The 12359-nt window shown below is 27.8% G+C and overlaps 1 protein-coding gene across 2 annotated transcripts in view; it reads left to right on the top strand.

The window, feature by feature from the left end:
• The window catches only part of Alk (Anaplastic lymphoma kinase), a 316961-nt gene extending 312456 nt beyond the window's left edge, over positions 1-4505 (top strand). The window contains exons 24-25 of one of the 2 annotated variants that reach the window (XM_075356481.1): positions 2061-2489; positions 4135-4505. In XM_075356481.1, coding sequence (XP_075212596.1) covers positions 2061-2453 — 393 coding nt within the window. In that variant the 3' untranslated portion in view covers positions 2454-2489; positions 4135-4505. The remainder of the gene's footprint in view (positions 1-2060; positions 2490-4134) is intronic. The other variant, XM_075356480.1, reaches the window with a different exon arrangement.
• The last annotated feature ends 7854 nt before the right edge of the window (positions 4506-12359 follow it).

The raw sequence follows: 12359 nt of genomic DNA, 5'->3' as shown, positions 1-12359 counted from the left end.
AGAATTTCTGAGTGAATTAATTAAACACTCTTTACATCCTTTAAAACATTTATGTTCAGCTTAAGCCCTTTTGATTCTGTACACTCATCTCAAGAAATTTATATCTGAAATATGTTTTTATTGTTGATTTATAAAGAACCTGTTAACTGGGAAAATTTCAACTTAAACACATACTTCTTACTTTTGAAAGATTTATCAGCAGATTTATAATAAAACATGTGTTCATCCTTAAAAAATTACTAGCTGACTGTACAAAACCTATCCACATGACAGCAGTTTGTAATGAGAACTGCTATATGCAGAAAACCTTGATTATAAAAGGTTGGGGAAAATGTTTGTATTTTAATGCAAAAACAAGGATGTTTGTTATTGTTTTATTTGTCGTTGGAAGTTTTGTTATCCTTGTTTTACTGGAAGGATTTTTGTATATTTCAAATGAAATCTATTAAACTAAATGTGTGGTGTTTTGATTGACTATCTTTTGTCATTATTTAGGTAAAATCATTATCCCATCACTGGTAGAACTTCTGTTTTCTGAACAAAAAACTGTGATAAGTGATTTTCACAAGCCTCCTTTGAAGCCAACTTTATACTGATAGAGAGTTCTGCAGAGACTGAGACAAATCATAGTCTGAGATGGTGCAAGGTCAGGACTGTACAATGGATATTACAATACTTCCCTGCCAAATTTTCTGAATTTTTGACAGGTCACCAAAAACATCTGAGGCAGGTGTTGTGATAGAAGACCACACTTTTCCTATCAATCAATTCTGGTCACTTTATCTTGATCCTTGGTGTAAATTTTCCAGCTGAGGTTAGAATTAATCATTTGACCAGGTGGAAACAGCTCATAGTGAACAATTCCTTTCCAATCCCACCACACACACACACACACACACACACACAGAGAGAGAGAGAGAGAGAGAGAGAGAGAGATCATCTTTTTTTGGCATCAATCTTGGCTTTTCCCCTGTTTGTGGAGCTTCACCTTGCTTTGACCATGATCTTTTCCATTTATATTGTCACGTTTGATCAATTTTTCTTTGCTTATAATGAGCCATTTCAGAAATACTTTGATTTTGTTCTGTTTTAGCAACAATTTGCATATGGAAATTTGATCCTTTAAATCTTTCGTTGTTAAATCATATAGCATCCAGTTGGCATCAAGGTTTTTTGTACCCACCCTTCTTCATAGGTTTAAAACTCTTCTGCAGTTAATGTTTAGTTTGTTACTGTTATTACGACCACAAATGTATCAGTCTTGCTCAATTTTTTTGTGTGATTTTATCAAATTTTTCAGTAATTGGCAGACCAGAGCAAGGTGCATCATTGACAACAAAGTTACCATATTGAAAATGCTTGAACCAGCTTTGTTCCACATGTACTGGTACTGCATCATGTCCATGAACATGACAATTTTTTTTATCAGCTCAAATCCCATTCTTCTCTTTTTTTATTGTAATAAATGTCAAAATATATTGAATTTCTTCTTTATTTTCTAGATGCAATAACTTTTAAATAAATAAAGTAATATAATCATGAACTTTCTGAAAATAATCAAGCGATATGTCACCTTTTGAAAGCTTGCAGTGTTCACAGATTTGATTTAAATTATCAAAGCTACCTACTAGGAAAATTCGAGCAAACTTTTTCTCCAATACCATTAATATTGCCATATGACAAAAGGAGTAAAATATAATTTATTCGTACATAAGTTATCTTTATTTCTACTAATTTTGTCCATCCTTTTTGAAAACATTATATTTAAATCATTTCAAGAAATTAAATTTTATAAGTAATTTACTTTATTTCTTTTCATTATATTTTTTTATTTATATGTCAATAAATAATAAGTACATGGATTATAAATTGCAACAATAAAACTTTTATTTTTATTATTTAAAATAAGTTAGCAATTCATTAACGTAAATTTTAAACCATACTTTTTACATAATAATGTTTCATATATGAAAGAGTTATTGTATTACAGATTATTTATTTGTTTCAATTTTCATATTATAAGAAAACTTGAGCTTAATAATAAATTTTGATCATTGCAGGATCCTCAAGTAGTTAATACACCACTACCTGTTTTTGATACAATACCTACTAATGAAGCAGTTAAAGATACAGAACCGAATATGCGGCCACCAGAAAATGAGGGCCCGCTACAAGTCAATGGTTATTTAGTTCCGAATGGTGATGGAAGAGGTGGTGGTGGTGGTGTTGGTGTTGGTGTAGGTATCGGTAGTATGGGTGTCGGAAGTGTGGGAATCGGTAGTATGGTTGGAGGAGTTAATGTAGGAATTGGTGGAATGACAGAGTCACAATCTAGCCAACCTCTACTTGAATCGCCAAGTAATAATAATAATCATAAAATGAGAATACCTTATGCAAATGTCAACCCTCTAACAGCCACAGGTCTTTATACAGTGTCGTCCAAAGTACCATAAAATCCAATTACTAACAGCAGAACTACTTGTTGAGAGGTAAGATTTATTCTTATTGTATAGTTTTTAGTTATTTTGAAAGTAACAAATTACCTTAACTGTGATAATGATTGCATATGTCCTGTATGTGCATTTACGGTGAGGCATCCAATTCTCCCCTCAGTTTCTCTTCTGTGCGGCAGGTGTAGTTTTTATCTATTCTCCTTATTTATTTTTTTATATTATTCTGAGAAATTCTAAAGATTATATTCTAACATTTTAAGACAATTCATACCAGACCTGGGTAACCTGGTGACTGCACTATTTAATATAAAATTCAGAAATAGTTTTATCAGTGATTGACACATAGCATTAGAAGAGGAAAAAGCTTACAAGATATACAGAGTAAAAATTAGTCCCCATTTAAAAATACTTATACTTTATTTATTAACTTTAATTTTTCCAAGAAATGAATACGAGAGCATTTATTTTGAGGTTCTATTTAAAATTCAATACGGCCACCGGATTTCACTACCAGCTACTTGAACCACCCAGGAATCACATCAACTGACTTCACCAGGAAATCTTGTGGAATGGAGAACATAACGTCCTGTATTCACCCTTCAGGTTCTTCCAAAATCGCATCAGTACCTTAAAGTTGGCCTTAGTGCATTAGTTGGTCCTTTAACCAACCTCAAAGAAAAAAAAGTCACAGGTTGTTAAGTCAGGACTCCTGGCTGGCCACTCATATGGACCACAATGGCCCATCCATCTTCTGGGAAAGTAGGCATTCAGCTACTCATGAATACTTGTTGAGACCTTTGACTGCGATGATCAATTAAAAACTTTTCCAGTCATCTGTTTCCTTATCTTTCTGACCTAAACAGGAATAAGCAAGGAAACATCATGTGAAATATTAGCATAATTATTTTAATTTTTCACTAATTATATATATCTCTGTCAGTCTCATTCTTTAATCTCTTCTGAGGATCTTTTAATTGTTATTTGCCCTTCTGAATTAAGACAGTATATATAATACATTGCTTCTCAGTCTTTCTTATGAATGTCTTGTTTTATGACAGGACATCTATACCTTAAGGTCACCAGATCATTAAGGCCTTTAGATCAATAAAGTGTCTTGTTTTTTTTTTCTAAAATCAAGTTCCTTATATTTTTCTCTTAACATTTTTTACATACCTATTGATTTATATTATAAATATTTTTATTTCCATTAAACTTTTTTTATGGCCCAACCGCACATTTTATTAGAAATCTTATTTTATATATATATATATATATATATATTCTTACATATATTTTATTACATATTAATATAGTTTCATTAGGGTTATTTTTAACCCTGATGAAAATGTTGATATTTTTCTGATAATTTCTTCAAAAATTGTACTTGTGATTAAAATTATTCTCAGTTTTTCTGAATTGGCATTGTTGTCAACTGTCTGTTGTGATTTATTTCAAACTATGATTCATGTCCAAAATTGTTCATAATTTGTAATCTGCAACATCAGAATATATTCAAGTTTTATTTAGTAATACTTCACAAAAACTACTTTCAAGAGCAATTTTTTTAGTTTTTATATAGTAATCTCTGTTAATTAAAAGCTTTTAAGATAATATTTATATCTGAGTCCAATTGCTCACATGTTAAATAGAAAAAAATAAAACATATTTTTGTCTGTTGCAGCTCTGCATGTAATGTTTGAAGCAGTTGATGAAGCAGGGTATATACACCAACAGCAAACACTAGGGTTTCATTATGAGTGTTGTTGATTGGTTGAACTCTTCTACAATATTAAAAATATTTTTTTAATTAAATGAAAAAGAAAGAAAAAAATATTAAGTGTTTTATTACCATTATTATTAAAATTAGCAGTTTGTGTGCGACCTTATTTGTTTAAATGTGCCAAATAATTTTACCTTTGTACTGATTTTAAGTTGATATATACTATAAATAAACTGTTTTTTTTTTCTTTATTAATTTTCATAAATTAATTTTTAATTTAATCATTATGAATAAATAAACAAAACAAAAAAAAAAAGTAAATTTATTTTAAAACTATCAGATTGTTTATAACAATAGCCCATATTTTTTCATAGTACATTTTAAGACTGTTAATAAAATTGAAATATAATATTAATGATAATAACAGAATAAATACTATTAATAAAATGAAATAACTAAATGGGCAAAATCTAAATTTTATGAATTTCTAATGATCATGTACAAACATGATTACTCTAAAATAAAAATTTGCCTAAAAATAAATGAAAAGAAATAATAAGATATATAATTGCTTCATCAAATTTTATATTTATTAACTAATAACTAATAAAAAAAATTGCTCAATTTGTAAGGAAAATATATGGTAAATTTATTATTATGTATAAAAAGAAATTTTACATTTGTTATTATTATTGTTAGGTGATATGAACAGAAATGTATAATAATTTATATATTGTTTGAATGAATTGTTATGACATAAATTAGTTTTATTCATGTTTCAGACGATGTAACATATGTTTATATTCTGATAATTTTATATGTATTAATATAATTATTATATAATTTAATGCGTATTTGTTTAGAAGACCAATTTTTTCCAATATGAAATGTAATACACAATTTCAATTGTATTTTTTTCTATTTAGATTTTCCATTTATAAAATAACAGAAAAAAGAGATGTACACAAATATGAAATAAAGTTCTCCGAGAGATTATTTATTTCCTTTAGAATGGGGTACAACCACTGGACTGTTAAGGTATTTTATTTACATTATAAGAAGCTGAATCAACCAACATCATCTCGTTCACAGTTCTGTAAGTGTTAAAAAAAGTCCCTGTTCAAAATTTAAAATAATGTTCCTACAAAGATTATTTCAAATTTTATACATTTAACTTTAGTCACTTGAAATTTTTATAAAATGCATTGTGAACTAGCCAGTTGCAAAGTACAATTTAACCAGAGAAACTACCACTGATAATTTCAAAAAATAACTCGTAAATCCCGTGACCGAGTGAAACTTCATGTTCAAGTTACTGCAAATTTTCTGTTTGTCTATTTCCTCTCATTTGTTTTAATAAAGTTAATCCTGTGTAAGAATAAAAAAAACATTTTGCCCATTTGTGATCTTCCAGTTTTATTCATTTTTTTTTTTTTTTGGATGGGGGCTTTTATTTTTTACATTCAGTTTTTTGGTCAAATGCATTATGATAAAGTAAATGGCAAAAATATATTGAATTTGTTTAAGATAAGTACAGGATCCTTTTGTGTATATTAAGATATGCTAAAATGCACATACTGATTAAGAGGAGTTAACTCCTCAGTATAAGTAAATTTAATCAATATAGTTAGCTTCTTTTTGTTTTTGAAATTAAATGAATATGAAGTAGATTCTAAAAAAATAAATTTTATTCAAATCAATAATAATTATACATGCATGAATGATCATTCAGGAATGAATTAGTAATGCTTCTCTATAGAAACAGAGTACTGCTCCTCTCTAGCATTTCCTAATAAGAATCACATAAACAAATGAAACAATAATAGATCATCAGTATGAATTTTAGAGTAAATAAAAAACAGAAGTGATTATAATTTGTATATGAAAATAATAATTACTCATATGTAAAATAACAGTAATATAATTAAGTAAATGTAATGAAATAAGCATACATATAGAAATAAATTAAGGATTAGGATAATTTTAAAATATTGAATTCAATATAATTATGCATAGTTTAGATCTAATTATTAATATCAATTAAAAATTCATTGACAGGCTAATTTTGTATTCATAACTAGGAAAGGAGTATACTAACATGTAAATCAGTTTGCCTGAAGATTTTTAGGTGGCAGATAATCTATTAAATACAGTAACAAAATAATAAAATGTTTTATCATTGATCAAAGTACTGTACTAAGTTATCTAAAAAAGTTTTGTTTGTTTTTCTACTTCAGCGATCAGTTAGAACTGATTTATTAAAAATAACTTGGTTGTTGGCATTATCATTACTTAACATCCTTCAATTTTAAGGATGCACTCTCTGAGACATTCAAAGTGATGCAGAATCATGAAGTTGTAAGAAAATGTTGTTTACCAGCTTATCCACAACTATATTTCTATTTTTTCTTTTATATATATATATATATATATAATTTATTAAAAACAACCTGAAAATTAAGTATATACTTTTTTTTTACTAGAAACACTAATAACTAATTAACTAGTTGTGATTATATGAAAAAGTGGCTTTTTGTGTGTGGGTTGCACACACTCTGGAACTCTCAGTTTTTCTGTTTTGTCTTGAAAAGATACTCTGTTATAAAATAAAATAATTTCTTGTTTTTTAATTTCTAGTTTAGATAAATCCTGCTCTTTCCTTTAAATCAACTTGTTTTTGTTTTCATATTTTCATCTAAGTCAAGATTGGTTTTTGCAATTGTATCTTTGTTCATTGTGCAACTATAACTTTAAAATTCCAGTCTTATTAATTTGATTGTGGTTTGTAATTTTTCAAATTTTTTGTAAAGTTCTTGAACTAAGATGAAATTCAAAGTTATTGTTTATTTTCTTGGTTCCCAGAATTTTCCTTAATATTTTTCTTTATTTTCTAGTTCTTTGATTAAGTTTTTCTTATTAAAAGTTAAACATTCTGCAGAGTATAAACTTTGTGTTTTGATAACTGTGTTGCAATATCTGTTTTTGAGATTTATTGAAGGTGTTTTCAAATTTTATTCTTTAAGGGCTGATTTAAAAGCTGCTTCCATTTTTCTGGATCCATTCTGTATTGAACTTTATTTTCATTACAAGAAATAAAATTTCTGGTATATCAAGAATACCAAGCTTGTCACGGATTGGAATCCAAAACCTTCTAGTAAAATTACCAGTCTAACATGAAATCAACAATACATATAAATACAGTTATATAGATAAATATTTTTGATAATGTTTGTTATTGTAATAAAATGCAATTACTCTATCTTCAACTTTTCAAAAATTTCTTATTTTTACAATACAAGATTTTGTTTGATATTCAAATAAGCACATGTTAGGTATAAAAAGGTAGTTACAGATTAAAGTGTACATAACCATGTAAATAATGATCCCTTTAATGACATCAGTTATAACTAGTAATGAGAAGTTATGCACAAGCACATAATACGTTACAGAAGTAGCAAATTAAACTACATTTTGAATCATAATAGTAAAGACAAAATAATATAATCATATAATAGAGATTTTTTTTTAAGTTTTAAGAGAGTAGTTCATTATTAGTTGACACTGGTATATTTACTAAGTAGAAGTAATCTATTATACTTTTCACACTTATGAAATATGAGGTAGGACTTACTGTAAGTTAATTTACCAGTTTCAAATATCTCTACTTAATCCCTCTACTCTGCATCTGATTATGGCTATTTTATTTTACAGTGATTGCTTCAATAGGTTTTACCTTTCATAATTTGCATTATTAATGAATCTTACTTACTAAATCCCAAAAAACAATATGGTCCGAGTTCTATAATTGTACAATTATTACTTCATGAAATAACTGCATTGTGAATTTTTTGTTTATTTCATATTGGAAAAATTTGGTTCTGTCCCTATTTCTTAAACAATTACCATTTAATCCTACCAGAATTAAATGTATAATTGCCTTTATTTTATTGTTATAGTTTATTAAATTTATTATATACTTGTATAAGTATTATATATATTTAGTAAAATGAAAATATTATGTTGGTAAAATTATTTTATAAACGTATTGTTATTACATTTAAAAATAGTGATCTAAAAAACAATTTTTAAATACAAATTTATTAAACAAAGCAATTTATGGTGCCAATTTTTAATTTAAATAATTTTTTTTAATATTGTATAATAATTTTTACATCTTTTCTCAATGAATATTAACTGGAAAACAAGATTCCACTCAGAACCTAATTACAAAGCTTTTACTTAAAATTAGGTGATCATTTTCAATGATTATTAAACAACCATCATCAGTAGACACAAAAAAGGATGTTCAAAACAAAATAATTGTTTTATTTTTAGAATTCTATAAAATGAGTATTTTTTAACTGTGTGGTTTTAGAATAAGTGTTAAGGATACAAAGAAATGTTTTAGACAATTCCCACAAAAAAATTTAGTTTAAAAACATTTAAACCACCCAGATTGCCCTTTACGACTTTAATGCACACCTCTTACATAAAGTGAAAGCACATGCCTCATTTTTGCAAGTTGGATATAAAAATACTTATTTTACAGTGTTTTTTAATTACTGTTAATTTGTTTTATTTTTTTTATTTACTTATTTATACTTTTTTCTAAATTCTATGAGGACTGTTTAGCAAACAAATGTCCATCTAGTTTTAGAGTATAAGTAAAATCTTTGGTAAGTTCTTGTTTTCTAGTTTATTTTAATAACTGTTTAGTATAGTTTTTCATTTATATTTAATATTAATTAGTTAAAAATATATACCTTTTTTTAATAATGTACTTATATTATGCAGAAAACTTAATTAGACATTTCTCACAAGTTAGCACTTTGGAGACAATAGCATCTTTTGTGGTGTTTCCTATTTCTAGACTGAACTATATTGATTTTTGACACAATTTTTCTGCTCCAAACAGGAAGATTTTATAAAATATATTCTTCTCCACTATAAATGATTTCATTAACCATTTTTCTAACAGTTAATTTTATCAAAAGACAGATGCTAATCATTTTTATTTATTACATATTTCCATCCATTTTAATTTTGTTTCACAAATATATAATACAAAGATTATATAGTAACATATAATATGTAGATTATACTAAGTTACACAATTTTATTATTGTTTGATTATGTTCTTTTAAGTTTTTAATTGTAAAAAAAAAGTTGTAGGACATTTAACTGTAGAAAGAATCTATACATTTATAAATAAACAAAAAATAATTTGATTTTTTTATTTCTTAACATATCGTACGGATTTAAAAGAAAATATATTCTATTCTAATCTAACAATTTGAAATATACATGAAAAATTTTGGGGTAAAAAATTAATTAATGTTGTAAAAATTTGATAATTATCAAAGTTTTTACTTATAGGAATTATTAATAACTGTATTTATTAAATTTAATTATACCTCTATCATTTATTTTCATTGTGCATTATTACTATATTGTTGTTTTTTATTTAAAAATAATTATTAAGCTTGAATAAACTCACAAATAAAGCGTTATTAGATAATGGTGTTATTTAGCCATAGTACATTTCACATCTTTTATTTTCATGAAATGAAAAATTGTAGATTTAACTGTAGAAGAGGAAATCAATCGTATGTTATGTATGATCAATAGACACAGTGGTCCAAGGAGTTAACACTGTACAGTTAAGCTGATTATAGTGAAATTATAACAAAGTTATACTTTATTTTTTAAGTATTAATATTCTTATTAAAAAAAAAATTCAAGTCACATTGATGATATGGTCAATTAGAACTAAAGATGTTAACATTTTACAGTAAACTGTTCCTAATGTTCTAAACTTTGGATATTTAAGGAAGCTGAAGATAAGCTTAGATTCATTTTACTGACTTAACCTGGGATCACTCATGTGTCTGAAAATCACGTGGTTACTTGTACATTAGATTTTATCTAACATTGGTGTATACCTGAAGAAAACTAGATTTTTTTCTCAAAACACAATTTATAATGGCAGCAAATTTTTTATTGTTTTAAAAAATGATAAATTGGCTATATCTTACAGTACATATATATTTATAAATATAAATAAAATAGTATACTAAAAAATTTTCTAAATTTCAAATTTCAAAGAACATTTCAAAATAACGTTGTGTTTTTATAATCTTGAAAACAAAATGATTACTATCATTTTATGGCATCTAAAAACTATATACTATAATAAGATACTTAATTATTGTATATTTAAATATTTATTTCATTGACTAAATCAATATTACAACATATTATGAATTTTCAAAATAACGTAATTGTGTTCTTAAAATTATGAAAACAAAATGATTTACTGACATTTTATGACATCTAAAAACTACAACTATAATAAAATACATTATTATTTTTGTATATTTAATTATTTAGTTCATTGACTGAATCAGCATTGCAACATATTATGAATTTATTTTGACTGTTCCTATTTTATTTCATTCATTTTCTACGTGATTATTACACTGGGAACAAGTCCAAACAGTCTTTGCTGTGTGCTCTTTACATATAGGGGATGAGCAGTTGCCACATTGATACTGCATAAATCGGTTTTTGCGCACGGGGCAGTAGACACATGGCCTTCCATGTAGTCACTGAGGGTTTGGTGGTGGGAGAAGTTGTGCTACCTACTGTATTTTTTGCTTGAGGCTCACATGAAGGTTTAGGATGGCTGCCTTTCTCATGAGGTGTGGCTGCACCAGGGATTTTGCCAGCTGGATGAGGTAATTCCTTCTTGACATGGCTTGTTGTGTGTTTGATCTAAACACTATCTGAGAGTTTATAGCACCAATGTTCAACAGGGAAAAAACAAAGTTAGAGGCCATCAGTTACTAATTTTAGAAACATTAGTCACTTTTCAAGCGACCTACAATGTCTACACATCTCTATGTGGAGTTATAAAGTGTTACAACTTCTGGTTTCAAGTCTCAATGGCTGGTGAAGTTATATCAATGGCATCATCATTATGTCTCGTTGAAAGTAGGAGAATGTTTTTGTCTTTCTTGGGGACGAATGAAGTCAGTAGACATTTGTTGGGGCGTTTTCCAAATGCAGACAGAGAATTTCTGAGGACGATCCCTAATAACAGTGAGTTCAAACAGGATTTGAGGTTTGTTCTTGTGAATCTTACCTACAATAGTCAGTCTATGATTTAGTAATAAATCATTTTCAAGAGGGACATTAGTAGTTGTCCATAGTTACATTATGCTCTGTTTATGAGTTCAATAAGACATTTCAATATACTGCTGGTATCATTTTGAATAAAATATGGTCCTTCAGGCTGTTGCCCAGCATACACTTCCAGTATACTTATGTAAAACGTATGGGCATCTACATGTGCATACACTTTTATCCCTTACTGTGCTGGTTTATTTGGGATATAAACCTGAAATTTACAGCGACCACAAAATGCCTCCAGCATTTCGTCGATAGTGGCATATTCACTTATTGAATAACCTTCTTCACATATTTGAACTAACTGTTCAAAAAGCTGCCTAATTGGGGTTAAGTTATCAGTAAGTTTTCTAGTAGCTCTGGTAATTTTTTCATCAAATTATATAGCTTGAACCAATGTTTGAAATTGTCTCTTTGACAGTACAACTGAAAAATATCTGGACAAGTTCCATCGTTGCTCCATAACTTGTCAACATTTAGATTTAGCTTTTTTAACACCAGCTAAATAAAGAAAGCCTTCAATTCAGTTATATCAGTTTACAGTACATCCCTGATACCACATGTACATCAGTGGCTCATTAGCAACAACTGCTGGTATGTACAGCGAACAATATTTTCAGTTATATCATCTGGAAAATAAAAACTCCAGCAATCCATAATTGTATCTTTTTCTTTAGCCACATTTTTTATGCCTGGCAATCTAGTAACTATATTTTCTCTAGTGATTCGGCTAGGTCGTGATGATGCTGGATTGTGCGCATACCAGTTACTTATGCCATCCTTACCATGGTAGATCGGACAGAAGGCGCCACTATTCGCTCTTAATTTGAGCCTGCACCTGCTGCTTGTTGATTTATCAAGACTTTGGGCAAGCTGCAGATCATTTTCTTCATCTGACTGTTCTGAATCTGTTTTCTTCCTGATGTTCGGGCTCAGCATCTGTGTCAGAAAAACTTCTGCTTGTAACTCAACAGCAACTTCTGTTTCGTCATCAATCT

Source organism: Lycorma delicatula, chromosome 2 (assembly GCF_047948215.1).
Source record: "Lycorma delicatula isolate Av1 chromosome 2, ASM4794821v1, whole genome shotgun sequence".
NCBI lineage: Eukaryota > Metazoa > Arthropoda > Insecta > Hemiptera > Fulgoridae > Lycorma > Lycorma delicatula.
The sequence above is the reverse complement of the archived record's forward strand: the minus strand, read 5'-3'. Positions and strand labels throughout refer to the sequence as shown.